At 43.3% G+C, this 25,561-nt stretch overlaps 1 protein-coding gene across 1 annotated transcript in view; it reads right to left on the bottom strand.

Moving 5' to 3' along the window:
• The window catches only part of LOC307038865 (zinc finger BED domain-containing protein 5-like), a gene marked incomplete at both ends in the record, with an annotated part of 34,870 nt that extends 10,076 nt beyond the window's left edge, over positions 1-24,794 (bottom strand). The window contains 2 exons of the mRNA XM_079680539.1: positions 11,293-12,693; positions 24,675-24,794. Coding sequence (XP_079536665.1) covers positions 11,293-12,693; positions 24,675-24,794 — 1,521 coding nt within the window. The remainder of the gene's footprint in view (positions 1-11,292; positions 12,694-24,674) is intronic.
• Positions 24,795-25,561: the final 767 nt, after the last annotated feature.

The raw sequence follows: 25,561 nt of genomic DNA, 5'->3' as shown, positions 1-25,561 counted from the left end.
GTTCTACGTGTAATGACTAGACACTTGGGTCCCTGAGGGGAAAGATAATGAACCACTATCAAAGTCAATATGTACTTTAGTCGTATACAACAGAAACTGTGACACCAAAGATATGCTATAAATTGAGTAACACTATCTTTGTAGATGCTTTCTTACATCGCCTTATAGTTTTGTTTCCAAAGTTAAAAGAGATATTGGTGAAGTTGGCATCTAATTTTGACACGGCCATCATCAGGAATTTATCCTGCTGACAAATTACACATTAATTAATTATTACAAGGAGAGCAGCAGAATGACACCTGCAGAGGTAGGTTGATTTCACATTCAGATTGTCCAGCTGTGTGAGCTCAAACAAAGCCCACTTCATCATAATGGAACTCTGTCACACTGGATGGAAGGCCCTTGTAATGAATAATTATAGCATGGGGAAGGAACCTGGTAGAATACAAAACAAAGAGGCAATGTCTGGAGGGGGGTTAACTGTCCAGAAAACAGGTGTGTCCCATGAATTATACATCTGGAGAAATGAGACCATACTTCAGATGAGTCTTATTCTGATTGTCTTGTGCTTTCTTATGATGGCAATCACACACTTGTAATTTGTAAGGTAGATAAATCAAAGACTGGTAAAAAGTTTAACGTGGCAAAAAAGATGCTGTGTTGGTCGTATTCAGGGAACAGCTTTAGCTTTTTGTTAGTGATGCAATCCACCTTGGGGTGTTTTGTTAATTATGCCTTAGTTTTGAGTAATTAGAGCAGACAAATGCACTGCATGCACACACTGCCTTGCCTTAACAACAGCGCTCTCCGTTAATGACACACACACCACAAGTACACAAGCACATCTCTCCGGTGTCCTTGCTGGGAGCCATGCACCCTGTACTGTGTGTCGCAGAGGTGGGAGCAACAAGCCGTGCAACTGGGACTTCAGCTCAACAGTTCTACTGGTCTCTGACATCCCCCTTTGGCCCTGATAATAAAGCAACTACTCCTGGAACAAGAGGGCACTGGGGTCAATAAAGAGTGATGACCTAACAACGCTTTCTGTCCTGCAAGTTTGGCAACAGAAAACATCAGATTACATTGTTATACTCACTAAATGATGTCCAGTGATGCCAAGATAAAACATTCTGGCTACATGGCGTCACTCTCAGTGGTACGTGCTGATGGGTTATCAGGCACGTTAAAAACATTATCTTTGGAAAAAGAAATATAGGACAACAATATACACCTCATACTTAGACCACAGTCCCCCTGATACAGAACAAGAGCTGATGAGGTTTGTTACACCTGGCTGCAAAAACGTGCTTATTTGAGAAAAAGTATACCATGACATCAGGTGATTCACAGGGTGTTAAATACAGACTGGAGTCTTTGGAGCGGCTTTCCTCTCCTCTTTCCTCTCCTCTGGTCTCTGGTGAAGAAAGAGACTATTCTTCTTTGTTTTCTCTTGGTGAACCAAGTGCTTGTAGCTTCAGGATTTCCCGTGTTCAGAATATCTTGCCTATTCCATATCGCTTCTCTCGATATATCCAAGACTAAAAAAACTTGACTGAAATGGAGATGGAAATTCCAGTCTCCTGTGTGGCAGCAAACGTTTCAGTCTTCAGTCTTCAAACTAAATTAAGTCGGCCAATAGAGGTAATCTGTTAAAGGAAAAGATGCTAAAACAAAGTTCAAAAAATGGCAACACTTCTGATTGCCTCCTTAGGCACAATGACCACAGTGTTTCAGTGGTCTTTGCTGTCAGCGGGAAAAAAAATCAATCGTCTTCTTTGTTCGGTGTTGACAAGAAAAATGCCCTTTTGACTAAAGTTAATATTTTCTAGACATGCCTGTTATAATCAGTCATCATTGGAAAAAGAAAATACTATCCTTCTGTCCACAACCATACAAGGTTCTACTATAACGACTTTACTTCAAATACTGCTAACCAATTAAGAAAATGTGCTTATAAATAGGGAATATTAAATGAAAAAGATATCCGGCAATTGAGCTGTATACTTGTTCCATTAAGTTCTTGGCAATTAAAATATTTGCAGTGAAGCATTGTTTATTATTTAATAATTCAAGAAAGCGTGGTTGTACCTCGTTCTGCGTGTACACGGTCAGCTGCCACAACAGACCGAATCGCCTTCTGTAGGAAACACTACAAGGACTTGTATTTCTTATTTCTGCTCCCAGGTCCCCCTGCACATGTCGATGGTGTCAGTAATTGGATGCATTTCAGTCGTTTCTTCGGATGTGATTTGAATATGATCATCCATTCACAGTCCAGAGTAGAATCTCTCTTGTAATGACATGGGGTTTCCAGAATGAAGGTCTTTAATTAGGGGTGCACCGAATGGGAAATTCTTGGCCGATATCGGAAATAGGAAACAGTTGGCCGAAAACCGAATGCCGAAAGGCCGAAAATGATTAATAGAAATATATATATATATATATATATATATATATATATATATATATATATATATATATATATATATACATACATACATATAATGTATACATTTTTTACCAATGTTGTTCAGCTACCTGATTATGGAAAAATACATGATTATGGCAACAACTTAGCTTAAATAATAATCACTATTATGGGTCCATAAAACATTTATTCAGCACTTTTGAATGCATACAGTACATTAATTCCAAGTCAAGTGCATTTTCTTTTCTCTGTAGGATAACTACAACAAAGTGCATTCAGAACAAAGCCAAGGTGCTTTAAAATAAACATCTAGGCCAGTAGGCCTACAACAAAATAGTGTAAATAAAGACTGTAACAGCCAGGCCTTCAACAACAACAAATGCACCTATAAGTGCATGCATACAAATGTGCAAACTGGATAAATCCACATGAATGTAACTATTTACAAATGAAATTACAATTGAATTTCAAGAATCTGTAAATAAGGCTGTCTGTCCTCATAAGCAAAGTAGTAAACATTGTATAAAGATACATAAAGTGAAAACTGGATACAAAATCCACAACCAATTACAAATTAAATGACAATTTCAAGAATCTGCAAATAAGGTGGTCTGTCCTCATGAGCAATGTAAACAACATTGTATCATTTAGATACCGAAAGTACAATATATTGACCACTGTGCTGCTGTCATTTCCCCATAATGATAACCTGAGATGGTGAATTATAACTCACAATGAAAATTGTTCAGGAAAGTGGGTATAGAGTAGACATGTAGAACTAGATAAGCTTATGATAAGCCAGCCTTGTCTACTTATAAAGGAAAAGTGGGAGGTTCTTTTTAATGAACAGTAGCTTCTCTGCTTTATCAGCCATAAGTCTGTTCCTCTTCTCATGAAGCACATGAGAGGCAGCGCTGAACAGTCTCTCGCTGTCAGTGCTTGTGATTTTATCTTACTCCGCATATTTGTCCGGGTGTTTTGATTTCAAGTGGTGGAGTAATCCCGAAGTGGTGAAAGTCTTTGCAGTTACACCCCCTCGAGAAATGTCAGCTGAACAAGTTTTACAAATCGCAATCCGCGCCTCTTTCTCTGATATTTTTAAATATCTCCAAGCGCCAGACATGTTGGCTGTGAGCCAGCCGCGAGCATGGTCGCTTGTGGCCGCGTTTTGATTACGTCATCACAACAACACGTTAGCTTACCAACGTAACCCTGTTCTCTGACATTCGGTGATATTTTTTCGGTGCCAGAACCCTTTCGACCATTTTCGGCCGATAATTTTCGGCGGCCGAATATTCGGTGCATCCCTATCTTTAATCCCTCTTATTGTTGAATAGTGCTAGAGCCTTAAGATTGCTATGTGTGTTTGTGCTTGCATGTATGCACATATTCACCCACCAAGGACATTATGTTGTCTAGGGGCCTCTCCTGCTTACCTTCCCCGTCCTTTGCCTGTCCTTGACAGATCTCATGGATATTGGCTGCCTGCTTAAGAAATAACACCTCCCATCAAGTTGATAGACGAGCTCTGAGGAGCCAGTGTCTATTCCTCTCTCTCTCTGGGATGTTTACAGCCAATCCTCCAGGTCGCCTTCTCAGCAATGATCATGTATTCAGTGGGGATTTGGGGGGTGGAGGGAAATGCGATGTAAGTGCTCCTACGGGAAATAAGGGTCACCTCTTTAATCTCCGACACAGGGGATATCTCCAGCCTCTATACTGGATGTGAATGTGTTGTTATTCGTCACGTTCTATAGCCAGCAAGCTGTTCTGTGTTTATATTAACCATGTATGATCGGTAATCTTACTGTATCAGTTCTGTTGTTGATCAAATAATAAGGGAGGTCACACACTGTCAGTGTGTGATGCAGGCCTTGTTGATTATCCTGTGGATTATTGGATACGTCATTCAAAGTTCACTTCAGACTTGAATAAAGAAACTTGCTGCCGACATCTACTTTTCCTGAATATATTTATCAAAGTGACTGAGACAATTGCTTAGATGAGATCAAAGCAGCTAAAGACTCAATAAAAAATATACAGGATGACTAATACCATTGAGGCAGAAACTTCAAAGGAAAGACTCATTTATTTTTCTTCTAACTGGTGCATGGTAGAGACCATCTTCGCTAGAAAAACGGCAGCATTCGTTAATTGTTAAGCGTAACACAACCTAAGTTTATGTTGGGTAGCAAAGGGGAAGTTGTGTGATATTTTATCTTGCCAGAGCTGCAAGAATGGTGCCCTGTATGTAGTTAGTTGCATCATATTGGTGTTACAGTTGGGGTGGGTCATAAAAAAAAAAGCAGTTTGTCTTTAAATTCAGGCACCATAGGAGCATAATGTATGTTTAAGTTGGTCTAAATCCCTTATCACAAATGTCTTGGGATCTATAATTTGGGACAGGTTCCGTTGTGACAAATCCAATGCCAAGAGTGGTTTTAGTTGGTAGTGTGTTCCTTTTTGAGGAAGTTTTCAAAGTATCTTCTGTAATAAATCCTGTTGAGCACATTATCTCAAATGCCACCTACTCACCAACTATAAACCAAAAATATTCCCTGCAACATATGGCAAATGAACATCCTTTTTTGTATTACTTGTACTTTATAGGTACAGATAGCAGAAGAGGAAAACACAATTCAAGTATATTGCATTATATGTTGACGTCTTTATGTTGCTATGTCGGTAAAATTAGAGAAATTACAATCTAAACCCTCAGAACCGCATGTCCTTCAATAACCTTCTTTACAGTCAACTGTTCCGCTGATACAGAATATGGGTAATTTGAAAAGCAGCTGTAAAAGGAATGCTTTATTTTATCTGTCTTTGGCTGACTTTACATTCTTATTGAATGTCTTGCGTTCGGTAATAGCAGAAAGTCTCACCCACTAAAAGTTTGCACCGTTATTTCTGACTGCACTCCCTCAGCTGCTTTGACAGTTTTAGTGTGAAATCCTCTGGGAGTTGTTTCTACAAGTCACCAGTTTTTTTTTTAGGGTTGAAGCTCTTAATTATGCTGGGTGTAAATGAGAGGACTGAGGAGAGAGCTGGTATGGCTAACCAGGGGCCCCCATTTGAGGGTGACGAAGCTTATTGCGGCACAGTGGCACTATCAGCTTTAGGCCTCGCACAGATGAAAAGAGGACAGAAATAAAGACAGAACGTAAGGCATGTATGCTAATGCTATATGATTTTTTTATTTCACATTTAAATGTGTTGAATCTCGATTCACTGTCCATAAACCAGAATTAAAACGATGAAATGAAGGCCTGACACACAGCGTGTTGTACCACATGAAAGGGAATTTACAGGTTGTGAATAATACAATTAAACTTAAGAACTATATTACAGTTTATTTCATCCTGTTGTACGTCTCTTCCGGGAGTGACCACCAATATGTTGTGTGGGGCGGTGCTACAGAGAGAGCTACAGTGGGGCAAAAAAGTATTTAGTCAGCCACCAATTGTGCAAGTTCTCCCTCTTAAAAAGATGAGAGGCCTGTCATTTTCATCCTAAGTATACCTCAACTATGAGAGACAAAATGAGAAGGAAAAAATCACATTGTCTGATTTTTAAAGAATTTAATGGCAAATTATGGTGGAAAATTAGTATTTAGTCAATAACAAAAGTTCATCTCCATACTTTGTTATATACCCTTTGTTGGCAATGACAGAGGTCAAACATTTTCTGTAAGTCTTCATAAGGTTTACACACACTGTTGCTGGTATTTTGGCCCATTCCTCCATGCAGATCTCCTCTACAGCAGTGATGTTTTGGGGCTGTCGCTGGGCAACACAGACTTTCAACTCCCTCCAAAGATTTTCTATGGGGTTGAGATCTGGAGACTGGCTAGGCCACTCCAGGACCTTGAAATTCATTCTTTCCTTTACACGGATCAGTCGTCCTGGTCCCTTTGCAGAAAAACAGCCCCAAAGCATGATGTTTCCACCCCCATGTTTCACAGTAGGTATGGTGTTCTTTGGATGCAACTCATTATTCTTTCTCCTCCAAACATGTCTACAGATGTAGCACTCCAGATAAGACTCACATGGGTGTGTCCCAGTCAAAAGCCCAGCGCATCCCAGTGGCTGGGGGTGTTGCCAAATTGCTAGAGGGCGTTGCCAAATTTCCCCATTTGTTCAATGACTGGATTTAACCATGAGATGGCGCTTCATTCACAAATACACAAAGACAACTGGGTGTTGTAGAACTTAGTCTGTTTGCAATGTTTGCAGCTCTGCAGTTGTGTTTGTTGAATAATGTAGCATTTAATCACTTATTTGTTATGGTTTTCACAGGCTACTATAATGAAAAAACATCAATATTTTAGATCAAATAAAGTATATAGTTTGCTTTATGCAGTATATTTTTTGTAATATTATTGGGGTGTTTTTACACAGTACAGTAGATTGAAGTAGATCAATGTATACATTAAGATAAGCGAAAAAAAAGGTCTGAAAGTGAAAAACGATCTGAAGGTGAAGAGCAATGTGAAACCTGAAAAAACAAGATTTGAAACTGAAAAAATAATTGTTTTGAATCTGAAAACGAAAAATCTGCAACTGAAAAAAAATAAGGATTCAAATATCAAAATATGTATAAAAGTGAAATCTGAAAATAAATATTTTATTCAAAAAAAATTGCTGAACTGAATCAAAATAATATTCAACCTGAAAAATGATTTCAAATACTTATTTTTATTTTGAATACATCATAGTATTTTTCAAAGTTCAGGATAAAAACTTGAACTTTCAAATAAATTGCATTTTTTTGAACGATCAAAACTTATGACCCTGAAATAGCTCCATAGTTAAGTCTTGTTCATTGTTTTTCACTTTTATTAAATGTTTGATATTTCCGGCACAGACCTTTTCATACCGGCAATGTGCGATAGAAAAAACAGAAAGTGCGACAGTTTAAAGTATGCAAACACAAACCTACAGACTGGGGGTTGGGAGATCACAGGAGGGGGGAGAGCTGTGGAATGTGACCACCATCCCCCTTGGGAGACTTACTCCACACATTCCGATGGCCAATTAATTTTAAACAAAGAGTTTTCAGCATTCAGCATAGGCAACATGGGGGGTGGGGGCTTCTCAAAAGAGAAAATGCAGATATAATTCACTCTCTCGACTCGCTGGTATCTCGAGCTGAGCGCTCATTGGTGGTTTGTACCCAATGCTGCTGATGAAACTCTCCATTGGCTCTGCAAAAGTTTGTTGTTGTTTTGTGTCGCCACTTCCATTCACATTTTTCATAAATGTTCCACAATGTTTATCATGAAATTAATAACCATATATTTTATACTATACTTGCACTGCTTACCGTTTTCATACTTTATATATCTTAGCATATTCATACACACTGTTCATACTGCTCACAGGCTGCTGTGTATATCTAGTGTATTCATACCCCTCACTGTTTATTCATCATTCAGTTAATTCTATATTTTATTCTGTAGAACGTGTACATTACTTTTCACTTTACTGCTTGTTGCACCGTTAGAAGCTAAACTGCATTTCGTTGTCTCAGTACCTGTAATCTGTGCAATAACAATAAAGCAGGCATCTTTATTGTAGCCTCAACAATCAAGTTCTAAGTAGTGCAATATGAAATAAAAACAACTACACTCTTTTGGCAGTGTTGTGGTGCCGAGAGATGGGAGTCGGAGGCGGGGTATGAAAGGCACAAGCTAGACTTGTATTTAGCATCCGAAAACCATTGTAAACAACTTCATGCCCGGGAAGGGAAGACCCGTCGGAAACAGGAAGTCCGGTTCACTAAAATGTCCGTGAAGAACAATAGACCCATAGATCCGTGGGTGAATAATGTTAATCACCACAGTGTACACATTAACAACAACTGCACTATTTTGGCAGTGTGACAATTAAACAAGAACTACACTCTTTTGGCAGTAACAATTAGATAAATAATAAACTGTTGAACTGACACTGAAGACAAACAAACGATTTTCAGCAATCAATCTGTTTAGTTGACTCTGGGTGACATATGGCGATTTAAAAAAAATCGTTTTTTGGCTATTTAGATGGTGTTGCTCAATCTGGGTCACTGCCGGTGGTTGAGACGGTGGGGTCTTTGGCGACTAGTTTTATAGCCCCATGTACATTACTTAGGTGCTTCAGGAGATTGGCATTGCTGTTATTTGATGTGGACAATGCTTTCTGTCCTGCACACAGTTTACATTTGACCCTAATATGTTGTGCGTCCTTTATCCTCACAAATTGAAAATAGTGGTTATATCTCCAAGTTGTAAATGTGCTGCTGCTCTCGCTGATACTTGCATCTGCCATAGTGTGTGTGCTGGTGGTGGGCGTTGCCGTGTATGTGTGTGTGTTAGCAAGTGTTTGTGTGTCTGTGTATTTTCCCCATAAGGCAAGACCCGCCCAACTCTGTCTCTGATTGGCTTACCCTGAAATGTTACCCCGCGTTAACCAATCATCACTCCTCTCTGTTCACTTTCACTTTTCCATGGTACTGTGAGAGGACATCGCTGTATTCAACTGTAAATTACATCCGCAGGGAGATTATTTTCAGTTGTATCACATAATGTAACGCAGTGTAACCCATTTAAATCACAGTAACTATAACGGCGTTACTGAATGGGAATAGGTAACTAATAACGTTATTAGTTACCGCAAAAGGTAGTTGCGTTTAAGTAATGCGTTAGTTTGTAACGCGTTAGTCCCAACGCTGATATGATACACACACCTGAGAGGCACCTGAGAGCTGCCGTTTCATTCAGACTGTTTAAAAAAAAAACAACGGTCTGATTTTAACAACTCAATGTGTGATTGTTATAGCAGTAATATTAGACACTAATAATACAGTAAACTATTAACACTGTACATATTATTGTTTGCCCGTGGGATTAGGATTATCGGTAGTGAGAGCCGTGCTGCATTTTCCTCCGGTCGGATGTGATATAAAAACAAAGCGATTATTTTTATTGTTGTAAACTCACGTGGATTGAACTACATGTATTAGTGCATTCATTTCAATTTGCGAACATATACATTAAATGATCGTGAGGATGATGATTGAAAATCGTTTGTTTGAGCCGGGCTGCATTTCCTGATGAAAAAACATAGCGATGGTTTTGTATTTACGCCAACGTGAATTAAACAACATTATTTTGTTAAATAAAAACATAGTGATGTTTTGTAAATGATTACATGTCTCTTATTTAGCACAGAATATGATCCTATCCGTGACATATGGATCTTAACAAATATCCGCTATATCAGATGCCTGTAGATCTATCAGCTGTTTATTTCACATGAGTTCCAGTGTGGCAGCTTTTCAGGGCTCCCCCTGGTGGATCCATGATCCATTGCAGCTGGTTTCATTAAAATTACATTTATTTATCAAGGGGCCGTATCAAGTCCTGCGGGGGGGGGGTTTCCTTCTCGGCAGGGGCCCACCCCGTGCAGATCACGGACCCGCACGGGTAGGCGTCTGAAATGAAGTGCTACATCTGTAGTTGAGTTTTTACCAAAAAGTTATATTTTGATTTCATGTGACCATACGACATTCTCCCAATCCTCTTCTGGATCATCTAAATGCTCTCTAGCAAACTTCAGACGGGCCTGGACATGTACTGGCTTAAGCAGGGGGACACGTCTGGCACTGCAGGATTTGAGTCCCTGGCGGCATAGTGTGTTACTGCTGTTGTTAATTGTGAAACACACCGGAGTTGAGGATCTGTGGGATTTATTCTCCCAAAAATATAATTTACAATTTAGGCATTTAGCAGACGCCTTATTCCAAACCGATTTACAATGACCAATTACAGGGACATTCTCCCTGGAGTAACCGGGGGCTAAGTGCCTTACTCAAGTGATGTTCCAGGCAGGATTTGAACTCGCAACCTTCCGATCATCAGCCCACCTCACTATCCATTAGACCAGGGGTTCCCAAACTTTTCCATGCCAAGGCCCCCCAAAAATCATTAGCTTCTGGCCGGGGACCCCCTTTGCAAATCCACCAACAATGCTACAAAATATGTCACATCAACTTTATGAACGTTTTTGTTACTTTTATTCTCTATTCAATACTGTAATTATTACATTTGTTTAGCATGAGAATAATATTAACAATATGTTTTCAACACAGAATAAGATTTGTATGGCAGGGCATCTTTGTTCCACCACAATGTTTTTCTTATTATAGACACTATGTTGCAATACATTTTACCCTACAGAAAATATATTTACATATGCAAGAGTTTTTTTTTTTTGTCTTTCTTGCATTATGTCTTCAAAAGTTTTCAGTCAAAAAAGAAAAAAATCTATTAAACTGACTTGGTTCTGTAAGTTCAACACTATATTCCCACTGAATAACAAACCTTTCAACAAACTGTTGATGATACAAAAACAGAAAAAAGAAACCAAACCTCTCTTTTGTGTGTGTGTGTGTGTGTGTGTGTGTGTGTGTGTGTGTGTGTGTGTGTGTGTGTGTGTGTGTGTGTGTGTGTGTGTGTGTGTGTGTGTGTGTGTGTGTGTGTGTGTGTGTGTGTGTGTGTGTGTGTGTGTGTGTGTGTGTGTGTGTGTGTGTGTGTGTGTGTGTGTGTGTGTGTGTGTGTGTGTGTGTGTGTGTGTTGGAAGTGACAGACAGTGATCACACTAGTGGGAGGGATGGGCTTGGTGGCTCCTACACAGTCTGTCAAGCCTGGGCTTAATGTCTGTCAGTGCCATACGCATGTCATTGTCCACATGTAGACGTGCTCTATGTTTAGTTTTGAGTACCTTTAAAGTTGAAAAGCCAGACTCACACAAGTAAGTTGTTGCAAAAGGGAGAAGGCATTTCAGTGCCCTGTCAGCCAAGGTGGGATAGTCCTTTCTTACATGTAGCCAGTAGTTAGACAGGGGAAGAGCCTCAAAGTTTAGTTTTAAATCCCCTGAGTTTGTCATCTCAATCAGCTCCTCCTGTGACTTTATGTCCAAACTAGAACCGACACCGGGGGAAAAGGGGTTCCTAACCCAGTTTAAATGTGTGTTTTCAAGGTCAGGGAAATAGTCTTTAAAATATCCTTGGAGGTGCTCCAGGTGGGACTGGATCATTGGAGAGATGGAGCCCAAATCATCACATGACAGCAGCTCCTGGTGAAGTAGTGGGAACATCTCTGTGACTCCCTCCTGGAGCTTGTTTGACCACAGCATAATCTTTTTGGAAAAAGCACGCACTTTGTCTTGCACCTGCAGTATGTACGTGTCACGTCCTTGCATGCTTTGGTTCAGTACATTTAGATGCAGAAAAATGTCTGACATGTATGCAAGTTTGCGGATCCAGGTTGCATCAGTGAACCGCTCTGCCAGCTGATGCTTTTCAGAAGAGAGGAACTCTCCAACCTCCCTCCGCAGCTCATAGACACGGTTCAAAACTGCGCCCCGTGACAGCCAGCGCACGTTTGAGTGAAGCAGCAGCCCCTCAAAACGGGCGCCCATCTCATTACAAAGCAGGGTAAACAGTCTGTGTTTCAAGGGGCGGGCTTTAATAAAATTCACCACTTGTACAACCTCCTGTAGTACCTGATTCAACTCGTTATCCATCCTTTTTGCGACAAGTGCCTCACGGTGGAGCATGCAGTGTGTGGCGACTACATGCGGGGCTTTCTGCTTAATGAGAGCGGTCACTCCACTGATCTTGCCGGTCATTGCCGCGGCTCCGTCCGAACACACCCCCACACAGCGGGCCCAGTTCAATCCGTTAGACTCGATGTAATCGTCCAAAACTTGAAAAATATCTTTCCCAGTGGTTCTTCTTTCAAGTGCTTTACAAAACAGTATTTCCTCGACAAATCTCTCCTGGGAAATAAATCGAATGTACACAAGCAGTTGGGCCTCATTCGATATGTCTGTGCTCTCATCTAGTTGAAGAGCGAAGTACTCGCTGGCTCTCACCTGCTCCAAAAGCTGAGCAGATACGTCCTGCGCCATGTCACCAATCCGTCGGCTGACGGTGTTGTCCGAGAGTGGGACAGCGTCAATTTTTTTAGCAGCATCCTCGCCAAGCAATTCTCGGACAATGTCTTTGGTAGCTGGTAAAAGCAAATCCTCTCCGATTGTGTGAGGTTTTTTTGCACGAGCAATGTGGTATGAAGCTAAAAATGATGCCTTCAGGGCCCGCTCGGGAACGGTAGCTTGCTGTGTGAATGCAGCAGATTGCCTGGCCAAATGCTCCTCTTTACGTCTGAAGAAGTCTGCCGTTTTTTCGGCCTCTGCCGGATGTTTTTGCATCAAGTGACGCTGAAGTTTCGAAGGTTTTAAACACTCGTTTGAGAGGGTCTCCAGACAGAGCACACACTTCGGGCAATCATGGCCATTTTTCTGTATGGCTGTAAAGCCATACTTAATGTACGCTGCCTCGTACCTTCTGATTTTAATTGGCCAGGAGTTCTTAGGTTTTTTTGCAGCAGTGTCCTCCACAGCAGGGCTGTTGGTCGGTTCCGTTGACCTGTTCTTTGTCAAAAACCTGTCCATTTTGAGCTAGCTAGCTTGCTCGCTTGAGGAGCAAAGCAGCTTGATAAATGGCGCAAACCGCCAGGTCTAAACATGACGTCATGGCGTCGTGAACGATGTTTTGACTGGTAGGCAATCAGAAAGATGACTATGGCAAATTATATGTTCCATTATTATAAATTATATTTTATAATGATGATTTTTTTAAAAAAGTCAGATTTAAAATATTTATTAAAAAATAATTAGAATTTTTTTTTTTGTCTTTCCTTTTTTTTTCTTATCTTCCCTCCAATTTTCTGAGGCCCCCCTAGCGCCCCCTGGCGGGCCCCCAGGGGGCCGCGGCCCCCACTTTGAAAACCACTGCATTAGACCACCAACATTTAAAAAAAAAAAAAAATAATATTTTTTTTTTATGAGATCCATTTGTGGCGGACGATATTTAATTGTGGCAGCCCGCCACAAATAAATCAATGTATGGGAAACACTGTACTGATTGTAGCCTTTGTTACTTTGGTCCCAGCTCTCTGCAGGTCATTGACTAGGTCCCCCCGTGTGGTTCTGGGATTTTTGCTCACCGTTCTTGTGATCATTTTGACCCCACGGGGTGAGATCTTGCGTGGAGCCCCAGATCGAGGGAGATTATCAGTGGTTTGTATGTCTTCCATTTTCTAATAATTGCTCCCACAGTTGATTTCTTCACACCAAGCTGCTTACCTATTGCAGATTCAGTCTTCCTAGCCTGGTGCAGGTCTACAATTTTGTTTCTGGTGTCCTTTGACAGCTCTTTGGTCTTGGCCATAGTGGAGTTTTGAGTGTGACTGTTTTCAGGTGGACAGGTGTCTTTTTATACTGATAACGAGTTCAAACAAGTGCCATTAATACAGTTAACAAGTGGAGGACAGAGGAGGCTCTTAAAGAAGAAGTTACAGGTCTGTTTGTTTGTTTGTAGGTGACCAAATACTTATTTTCCACCATCATTTGCAAATAAATTCTTTAAAAATCACACAATGTGATTTTCTGGATTTTTTTTTTTCTCATTTTGTCTCTCATAGTTGAGGTATACCTAGGATGAAAATTACAGGCCTCTCATCTTTTTAAGTGGGAGAACTTGCACAATTGGTGGCTGACTAAATACATTTTTGCCCCACTGTATATCAGTAAACGATTAGACAGAGAAGGGCGAGGGGGAAATTATACAGAAGCATAATAAAAGGGTATAATTTCACCAAACATATTCTATTCACACCCTTCTAGTCTAATTTATACATCAAACCAGTGGCAATGTACAATAAATGTCCCATTGCATCCTAGCAACAGAAAAACTCGGGGAGGAGTGTTTTTTATCAGTATTTCATTATCCAACTTAACTATGTGGTGAGGACGGTGAGCAGCTCTTTACAAATGTATTCAGCACGTTCATTGCTCTGTTTGCTCCTGTTATTATTCCAAGCATGTTCGTAAATTAACGGAGTGTGATACAGCAGTCAGGGGGACTTTTACCATGGTAACCAAATTCACATTTTTAAAGAGTATTTGAACATTTTGGCATTATGTTTAGAACTATTTGTGTAAAGAGTTTTTGTTGTAAATTGCTGTACCATAGTGTGATCATGTACATTTTCCAACCAAGGCTGTAAAATCTTTTTTAGGATCAGCCCTTGTTCAAATCTCTCCACTATGACATGGCACAATGCTGCCTAAAAATGTTAAATCTTTGCAGAGATAATAGTTACCAGTACTATTTAGTGAATGGTCAGAGTGAATTTAAGTTCCATCTATAGGAAGCGATGAGGTGTCTGTTGTGTTTTTAAATGGTTATAGAGTGGTGCAGTGACGCATCCTAAAACCCGGAAGTAAGCTGCGCATGGGTTCTGTCGACAAAAAAGCAATGCAATTTCTCCATAGGATTTTGGAAAATAGCTCGAAATAAGGTCTGTGTAAAACGCACCTGTTGGATAAATGCACATTTTGTTCAACCGGATAATATCCACATGTCTACCCTACTTTTATAATTTTCGAATCATAAATCTAATCGAGGGAACCCATGCGCAGCTTACTTCCGGGTTTTAGGACGCGTCACTGCACCTCTCTATTGCAACACCTTTCTGCTATTGGTTGACAGTGCAACCTACCTACAGTACCAACATGCATCCCTAAAGCTTAAAAATGAACATGTTGTAGGTTTTCTTGTTTTTTTCCAGCCTCACCCCCCCTTAAATAAATGTCAAAATGACAAACAGTGGTTTCTTCTGTGGCTATTTGTTATACAGGAGCAGTTAGTTTCTGAGGTTTGAAAAGTGTTATTCTACTTCAGGGTGCTGTTACAGTATGTGCACCTCATGATAACAAGACATTTCCTATTTTACTTTTCTTAGAAAAATTGTCTGACTGGCCGAATTCCATCACTTTTATCATTTATTATTAATGTAAAATAATGGATAGAGTGATCATTTTTGCAGTTTCACTTCAGGGGTTTGGATGTCTCTTTTTTCCGGTGTGTATCAGTTCTGGGTGTCTAAACGGTGATCTAGACCAACAAACACGAAGCCTGCGGTTTACCAATTCCCTCAGATAAGTTTTGGATTCTAAAGGTTTAATTTTCACAGGGCTGACGGGAGTGGGAGGCTGTCAGTGAGTTGGTGTGAGAAGGGAGAAAGACAGAGAGGGTGAGAGAGGGAGCGAGAGATAGACATAGAGATACAAGACATACAGCGAGAGAGACTGAGAAGTTGAGAGAAAATGTGATTTGGTCTGGGTGTTTTGGGCTGCATGCTCCATTTGCCCTCCCTTACAGAGAGGGAGAGTGACAGGCATTGGCAGGAATTGAATCAGTAGATTAAACACCCCCTCCTCCTCCTCCGCTCTTCCCATCTCCTCTCCCCTCTCTCTCACTCACCTCCCCACTTTCTTTTCCTCTCCACCCATTCTCCCGTTCCATTGACGGGGCAAATGTGGTTGAGATTGCAGGCAGAGATGTTCTCGCCAAGTGTAGCTAAGGAGCCTTTGTCACAGGTAAGATTGATTGGGTGATTAAATATCCAGCAGTAGAGTATTAGTAGCCACTCTTGACCATTAGTGCCAGGCGGCAGCAAAGAGGCCTTAGGAAAGTGTCTCTGGAAAAGGTAGAACCTCTACTCAAGTTATCAAATTCACCCCAGCTCAATGGCAACAAAATCAAAGAGTCAAGATAATAACACTGTAGCCCTAACATTGAGGCTGACTGTCAAAGAAACTCGTAACCCTCTGCACTACGACTGTTGCAATTACTCTGTAATCACATGATTATGAGAGCTGATCGCGATTATTTTGCATTAATTGTTGATTCAACAATTAATGTGGCAACCAATATTGAGTGAGTTTGTATTTCCATCAGCTTGTTTGAGGTAATTAAAGTATCTACCCGAGTACAAGCATAAGAGGTTCCCACATACCTATCAAGAACTTTTTTTTACTGCAGATACTAGGGATGCTCCGATCGCCAATTTTGGGGCCGATCGCCGGAATCAGTATCGGCCGATCTCCGATCGAGTGGGCGGGGCCGATGGGGATCTTCCATTTAAAATGATGTTTAAAACTCAGTTAATGGTGCTCATTCACTGGTGCTTCCACAAACAACAATCAACATAATTATTACATTCAAATGAAGTACATTATTCAAGTTTCCATTAACTTTGGATAATAACACTCTCCCTCTCTCTCTCCCTCCCTCCCTCCCTCCCTCCCTCCCCCTCTCTCCTGACAGCCTGTCAGTATCGTCTCATGCAGCTCACTGATCCAGTAATGAGTGACCCGGCCGACAGTGAAGAATAACTATATTTATAACTAGTTTAGCTTGTTCCAGAGGTAGATACATTAGCTAAGTGTGTTAGGTCTAACTCTTTGTTTTGCTCCGGTCACCGGTCCGTCACAGTGGGTGGAGCTGCAGGATTTCTGCTTTACACACGTTGCATACCGCTATTTTATTGTCAGTTTTGGACACCTTAAAGATCCCATGTCATGGCCATTTCTACTGATCATAATTCCATTGTTCAGGTATACTAAAATACATTTATATTGTGCAATTTTCCAAACTCACATTAGTTTATCATACAGCATCTCTGTATAGTATGTGTATTCATTCTCTGTCCTAAACGGCTTGTTGGAGCTCCTGCCCCCCCTCCCTGTGAGCCCAGTGGCCGTCTGCGAGACAGTGAGACACAGCGAAACCCAGCCCGAAACACACACACACCCGCAGCCTGGCTGGGAGTTTTTGTGTGTGCTCAGGCTGAATTCCGCGGTGTCTCGCTGACCTCACACCAGTGGTGTGTGTGTGTGTGTGTGTGTGTGTGTGTGTGTGTGTGTGTGTGTGTGTGTGTGTGTGTGTGTGTGTGTGTGTGTGTGTGTGTGTGTGTGTGTGTGTGTGTGTGTGTGTGTGTGTGTGTGTGTGTGTGTGTGTGTGTGTGTGTGTGTGTGTGTGTGTGTGTGTGTGTGTGTGTGTGTGGTTTCACAACTACCAATATTTACTAGTCGACACGTTTTTCAAAATAACAGTCGACTAGTGGTTACGTCATAATAAAGACACACAAAGAGAGGTGTACAACTGTATTTTATATTGGAACTCATACAGTAACATTAAACACTGCATTTTAATTTGTGTTACATGGCTGAGTAAATAACAAACAGTAACTGGACTCACCAAAATCGACAGGAAAAAACTCTTGTTCACATAAATGCCACGTAAATCCAGTGCGCAACAGCGCATTGCGCAACACTTCGCTGTCCTCCACAATAACGTCCACCTTTCCATATTTTTGGTTTGGTTTGAACACCAACGCATCGACATGTGAGGGAAGGAGGCTTGACCGCTTTCGGGTGACAGTGTTGCCTGCCAGGGAAAAAACCCTTTCACTCGGGGTTCTTGTGGCTGGAATAGCCAGGTAGCTCCTCGAAAGCGGGGGAAGCGGTGCACGTTTTCTGCCCACCACTCCAGTGGATTATCCATTGTGGGGATATGCGGTGTCCGCTGGCAGTAATCCCGTAGCTCATCATCCGCATCACTGTTGACCCACTGTTGTCCAGAAGGATAGGCAAATGGACTTCATCTTCAAGTCAAGGTAAGACCGTAATTTTATTGAAAATGGGATCTTACTAAGAGAGAACAATTCAATATTTAAATGATAAAATTACATTTTTTGGGTATCCTTCTGTTGAACTGTCTGTTTAAAATTAATCGAAGCATCAGACTAAAAAAGCTTTTGAAAATAATATGTTTTGATTTAGGTCAAAATATAATATTTGTAAACCTGAAGAGTCAGTGCCAGTGCCTCACCAGCCATGAACCTCACTGCAGAAGCTTATATATAGACATCTAAGTTTTTTGTGCCCCACCACTTTTGTACATATAGAAACGCCACTGGGTGTGCAACAGTGTAATGAGTATAGTGTACTCTACACTCTACCTTTCAGCAAAGTTTTAGGGATTTAGACTCAGTCAGCTCAGGGACTGTTTGGTTACTTTAGTTTGGTAAATGAAATAAATGTTTGAATTTTGTAGTAGTTCACTGTAGTTGCTGTCATAAGTCATTTGTAGACCAAGCTGCAAAAAGTGTTTTTTTTACATTTGTACTTTGTAGAGAAATGTAGACTCAAGTTGGAAGGGAGCACAATAAACCTGACAAGTTTGAATTTGAGTTGATTATTAGTTTATTTTCAATTGATAATTAGCTCACAATAAGTTCACTTTAGTTACTCACACAACTTGACACAAGCCATGGGTTCAGGTCCGGAACCTGAACCTCTGGACTTGAGTCCGGACCTGAACCTGATTCCAGGTACGCAGCACTACTCTTGGGTCCATACTTAGAAAGCACGGCATCGCATTCTACTGCTATGCTGATGATAGCCAGATTTATGTCCCACTAAAAAATGAAGGAGGATTACTCAATTAGCCCACTGCTAAAGTGTCTAGAGGACATAAAGGCCTGGATGGCGTGCAACTTCCTAAAACTGAATGAAGGAAAAACAGAAGTAATGGTTTTTGGTGGCACCACTGGCATCAATTCTGTAGACCTGGGTTCCTTGGCTCAGTACACCAAGCCCACCATTACGAACCTTGGCATTTAAATGGACCCTGAACTAAAACTTGAGTCATATCAAAGCTGTGGTAAAAACGAGCTTCTATCACCTTAGGCAGCTAGCCAAAATAAAACCTTTTCTCCTCAGACAGCAGTTTGAGACAGTAATCCAAGCCTTTGTCACCACTCGGCTTGATTACTGTAACTGTCTCTACATGGGGGTCAGTGGGTCCTCCCTCGCTCGTCTGCAGCTGGTGCAAAATGCAGCAGCAAGGCTTTTAACTGGCACACGGAAATATGACCACATTTCCCCCATTTTGGCTTCGCTCCATTGGCTGCCAATACATTTTAGGATTCATTTCAAAATCCTTTTCTTTGCTTTTAAATCCCTAAATGGCATGACCGCACCATATCTTTCTGAGCTACTACACCCTTACACGCCCACCCGCACTCTCAGGTCAGCGGATCAACTGCTCCTGAATGTGCCCAGAACCAAGTCAAAGCTCAGAGGTGGCCGTTGCTTCTCTGTAGCGGCTCCCGCACTGTTGCTTTTATTGCTTTTAAGTTGTCTATTGTTTTTACTTGTACTTGTTTTATGGTGTGTGAGCTGTGCTGTGCTATTTTTTGTATGTTTTGTTTATTTGACTGTACAGCACTTTGGTCTGGAGGTTTAAAGTGCTCTATACATAAAGCTGTATTGTATAATAAAAGCTTGGCAGGGAAAAAAGTACTTTTGATGTCTAACATGTGGTTGTAAATATATATTGTAGGCTTCAGTTTCTTTCTGAATAAACAAGCAGCTTGAAACACTTTTTTATGACATAAGGTAGGCCCATGCAATAGATTAAGAACAAACTGTTTAAAACAGGGGTTCCCAACCTTTATTGTGCCAAGGACCGGCAGATACATTAAAAAAAAATTCGCAGACCGGTTGTCAATATTAACTTATTTGAACATTTACTCACCAGCAGGTGGCAACAGAGGCTAATTGTATTTAACAGCCTGAAGAAATACCAATATGCATCCAAAACATAACAACGTTTAAAACCGGGATACAATTAAAACAAATTAGGACCACTGTACACATATTGATATAACTATAGGTTACTTACGTAACCCCAGTTCTCAGAGTAACATGAAGTGAGATGTCTCACTATGGGATGCGCCTCAACGCGTATGCAAACAGAAGCATCAATCTCATTACGCCAATCCTGATTGGCTGGTGATCTTGACGTCTACGTCAGGGAATCCACCCACCCTATAAGTAGCTTGCGCTACGACGCAGCGTCATTCAAAAATAAGCACCTCTTCTCGCTTCGCCTTAGCAAGAAGGGCCGTCTGGTGAGACATCTCACTTCATGTTACTCTGAGAACTGGGGTTATGTAAGTAACCTATAGTTCTCATTCATAACACTCCGTTCGATGTCTCACTATGGGATATTGAAACTCCCGTATTGCTAGACATGCTTATCTCGAAAATCACCAAAACAACCAGAACTTAACAGGTAGAACCCTGTCTCAACACGGGGCCCAGCACTGCGCGGGCCACACTTGGAGCAGAGACATCTAGCCTGTAAAAGCGGACAAAAGTGAGCGGTGAGGACCAGCTCGCCGCTGCACAAATGTCTTGGATGGAAACACCCTTTAACAAAGCCCAGAATGTAGCCAGTCCACGAGTAGAATGAGCACGCAGGCCCGTTGGTGCCTGCAAACCCTGACTCGTATAAGCCAGAGCAATCGCTTCCACAATCCAGTGGGAGAGCCGTTGCCTGGTAACGGGCTTGCCCTTATGAGGGTTAGCCCAGGATACAAAGAGTTGGTCATTGCATCGAAACTCTTTTGACCTGTCCATATAGGTGCGTAAAGCACGGACTGGACACAGAAACTTTGGCCGCTGTTCCTCAGAGGAACACAGTGGCCGAGGAAATGTCTCAATGTCAATGGGGGTACAGGAGCCAACCACCTTAGGTACAAAGGCAGGGTTGGGCTTCAGCAACACTCTCGTTTGCCCCGGGGCAAACTGAGTGCATGAAGGATGTACAGAGAGCGCATGAATGTCACTGACTCGCTTGGCAGATGCCAGAGCCAGTAACAACACTGTCTTCAGCGACAGGTGTTTCATGTCAGCTTCTTCCAGGGGTTCAAATGGAGGTCGAGTGAGCCCATCTAAAACCACTGCCAAGTCCCATAAGGGCCCCAGTGACCTGGAAACAGGGAGGAACCTGCGAGCCCCTTTCATAAAACGGCAGACCAAGGGATGTTGGCTAGCCGTCTTTCCCTCAAAGCCCACATGGCATGCAGCAATAGCAGCCAGGTACACTTTGATCGTAGAGAAAGCTCTGTGTTTATCAATCAGGTCCTGTAGAAATGATAGAATCACCCCCACAAGACATTGAAAAGAGACGTGTCCCTTTTTGAAGCCTTTTTAAGATCAGTTTGCGTGCCAGCATGTGTAACTGGAGAGAACGCAAACCCCCTTGGCGGTTTATATACGATATTGTGGTCGTGTTGTCTGTCCTCACGAGGACATGATGCCCTCCTGAGAAAAGGCAGAAAGCGTTTCAGGGTGAGGAACACCGCTAAAAGCTCCAGATAATTTATGTGTGACCTTTGGAGGTCTCTGCTCCAGAGACCCCTCACAGGTCGACCCTCGTATATACCCCCCCATCCCGTCAGACATGCGTCTGTGGTGACCACCTTCCGCGATAGGACAGCACCCATAGGCACGCCCCATACTAGAAAAGTCGGGTGCAGCCAGTGGCGCAGTGCCATTACGCATTTCATAGTGACCATCACTCTCCGCGCGCCATGACGCGCGGGGTCCAGTCTGAGGGCAGCTACCCAGCGCTAAAACACCCTCGTGTAAGCGTCCCAGTCGTACCACCAGGATGACTGACGCCATGAGCCCCAGTAACCGCAGACATGATCTGAAGAGAACATATTTGCGTGGCTGGAAATGAGCGAGGCAAGCCCTGAAGGCTTTCACTCTCTCTGCTGACAGGCGCGTTGTAAAGGGCACCGAATTCAGGCGTAGGCCCAGGAAGAGTACAGTCTGGGCTGGGGACAACATGCTCTTTTCTATGTTTATTACAAAACCCAGGTCGAGCAGGTGTTTTACGAGGACATTCGTCTGCGTAATAGCCTCTTGCTCCGACTGTGCGAGAAGGAGCCAATCGTCCAGATAAGTTGCCAGGCGAATACCCTGTTGTCTTAACGGGGCTATCGCGGCTTCCGTACACCGTACAAACACTCGTGGGCTGAGAGACAGACCGAAGGGAAGTACTCTGTACTCGTAACAGACACCCTGAAATGCGAACCTCAGATATTTCCTGTGTGGGTAATATACTGGGATGTGTAAATACGCGTCTTTCAGGTCGACTGATGTGATCCAATCGTTTTGGCGCACGAGACGCAACAGATGTGTGAGTGAGCATTCTGAATTTGTATCTTTTGAGATATTTGTTCAGAGCCCTCAAATCTAGTATAGGCCGAATTCCGTTCCCTCCCCGTTTGGGAACGAGGAAATACTTGGAATAAAAGCCGCTCTGACTCCGTTCGGAGGGTATTATAGATATAGCCTTCTTTTCTAGTAGCGAGGGAATCTCTTGCTCCAGAATATGGGCCGACTCTCCCCGGGCTTGCGAATGCAGAATGCCCGAAAAGTGAGGGGGGGTGACAGCGAATTGGAGCCTGTAACCCTGTGCTATTGTCTTGAAAACCCAAGCAGAATCTGTGAGCATCCTCCACTTTTCGCTTCTCAAAGCGAGTGGAGATGTCACATCCCTGTCGTCTGCCCTCTGTGTCTTTATTTGTTGTGTTATGGGGCCCTCTAGTGTCTGAACACGGTGGTACCCCAGGTTGACAACCCCGGTCGACACTGCGCATGCGCGTGGAGGTGATGCCTTCACAGCCCCGTCCATCGTCCGCCTTCTGAGAGAGGCAGCAGCCACTCTTAGAAGGGGGGTTGACGTCAGACTAGTGCTGTGTACCTGGACTCACATTCAGGTTCAGGTCCGGACTCAAGTCCAGAGGTTCAGGTTCAGGTCCGGACTTATAAGTCCGGACTTGTGTCAAGTTGTGTGAGTAACTAAAGTGAACTTATTGTGAGCTAATTATCAATTGAAAATAAACTCATAATCAACTCAAATTCAAACTCGTCAGGTTTATTGTGCCCCCTTCCAACTTGTGTCTACACCATGTCTTTACTAGAACTCTACATGTGTTAATAACGAATGCCAATTTTTTACAAGCCTATTTCCTGAACTGAAAATCCTCCAAAAGTATTGTTCAGCTTACCTTGATCATTGTTATTTTGGTCGCCAAACATCGCCGCCAATGTGGCTGAGGCCGCATGTGGAGTTGTTTCTATTTTGTGGTTTCTCCTCAAGTGCCTCGCTATGTTCGATGTTCCCCCAGCGCACTTGATCACGTTCCCGCACAGGTTACACTTCACAGTATCTAGCGGCAGTTTCGTCACATGGTCCCACACCTTACTGGATTTAAAGCACCGCGGCATTGTGTTTACATACAAAGGAGTTAGCTTAGCTACACTACCATATATGGCAACCAGTATCCCACGCTGTCAGTGTCCACTATGTCTAAGCCAGCTTCCCTTGACGTCACACAGATCTCGCGAGCAGTTGCGATATTTTGCGAGACTTTGTGAGTTCAGTAATGGCCGCCATATCAGAAGCCAAAACAATGTTTTTCGTCTTTTCTCAGCGCAAATTTCTCTATCTATGGAAGGTTTTAGATGGTTTAGAACAAAAAGGAGAATATACGTAAGTACCGGTTCCCGACGTTCCGATTTTAACCGGACTTGAACCGAAACTTTTTACAAGTCCAGTACCGGTTCGGCGTACCGGTACGCAGCACTACGTCAGACTGTTTATTGTTTTTATTGTTTTTCTTTTCATTTTTATTGACTGCGCCCTTGGCTTTAAGCCTGGAAACGACAGTGGAAAATGATTTATTAAAAGACAATAGTGATGACATGTGTTTGTGTGACTTAAACAGGCAGCGGAGCTTGCTGTCTTTGATGTTAAGTCCATTTCCCTCATGGCGCGAACTTGAGGATGACGTTCTGACATCACTCGAGGCGGCGGGAAGATGGGGGCATGGTTGTTGAGCATCCAACACTGGAACGTGTTCTGGAGCTGGAGAACAGGGAACTCCCAGCTCTTTTATCGAGGAGAGGAGAGGAGGCTGTCAGGCCGCCCTTTTCTTCTTCCTCGCCTGGTGGCTGAAAGTCTGGACCGGCTGTGCCTGAGCGGCAGCTGCCGGAAACAGAGACTTTCTTGGCCAGCTCGTCCTCGCCTCGTGTCTGGGCTGGAGAACCGGGGCGGGCTGTGACCTCTGTTGTTTCGGGACCTTGAAACGGGCAGGACGTGAGGCAGCCTGAGCGAAGGACTGCCGCGGGGGCGTTGAAGGCGGCGGCTGGACCCTTCGGGGAAGACAAAGCTGGAGAGCTTCATCCTCCTTCTTTTTGGATTCACACCGCTGCTGCATCGAAGCTAGAGCGGAGCCAAATATGCCCTCGGGAACAATAGGCATGTCCAAGACGTCCTCTTTTTCCCGGTCTGGAAGGTTCGTCAGGTTAAGCCACCTGGCTCTCTCCTGTACAACCATTATCCCCAGTGCTTTGTCCGTGGCTTGGACTGCACAGCGCTGCACACGGAGGCAAATGTCCGTGATCGCTGCGATTTCGTCCCATACGGGAGGCTCAGGTTTGTTCGTCATGTCCTCGCAGAGCTCCGCGTGGTAAGCGATCAGCAGCGAGGAGACGTTGAGCGCCCTGGCGGACAAAGCTGTGGCTTTATAGGCTTGTTCGGTCATTGCTGACTGGAAGCGGTCTGCCTTTGCCGGTAGCGCGGGGTTCCTGCTCGGTGCCGAAGCCAGCCGCGGTTGGAGGTGGGCTGCCACCAGCGGCTCCATGGGCGGCATGCGGAACCGGCCGAGTTTCTCCATGCCGTCACAGTCCAAAGAGGAGGCACCCTGGATTGGGGCCTTGTTGCTGAAAGGGCGGTCTCTCCACGAGACCGACACCTCGTCCAGCATCTCTGGAAAGACTGGGAGAAGCTGCCTCTTCATCCTCGCTGCTTGGGGCAAGTTCTTCCCCTCATAGCGAGATCTGGAGGTCTCCTTGGCCACTTTAGGCAAGGGGATGTCCAGCCTGGACGCAGCGCGTTGGCACATGGCCTGCAAGTCCATACTGAGGCAGGGCGAAGCTGGTGTGCTTTCGCCCGGGGGAGCGGACATCGCCTCCGGCTTTGCAGCCTGAGCAGAAACGAAGATGTCATCTTCGTGCTCATCCGAGTCGGATAAGAGGAGCTCAGAGGTATCCTCTTCATCCTCCTCCATATAATCCAGCTCCAGGACATCCTCCGCGGGTGGAACCACGGTGAGGTCCAGTTGGGAGTCCCAGCTTGACAGAGCGCGGGGCTCCGCTCTTGCCGCCACCGGGCCCCAGCCTGACACGGCGCGGGGCTCCGATTCCGCGGCTACCGCCGTTGTTGAGCCCCGGCCTGACACAGCGCGGGGCTCAATCTCCGCGGCGGTCGCCACCATGTCCCGATTGCCGGCCGGCAAATCAACGGACATGA

Source organism: Notothenia rossii (assembly GCF_949606895.1).
Source record: "Notothenia rossii genome assembly, chromosome: 5".
NCBI lineage: Eukaryota > Metazoa > Chordata > Actinopteri > Perciformes > Nototheniidae > Notothenia > Notothenia rossii.
The sequence above is the reverse complement of the archived record's forward strand: the minus strand, read 5'-3'. Positions and strand labels throughout refer to the sequence as shown.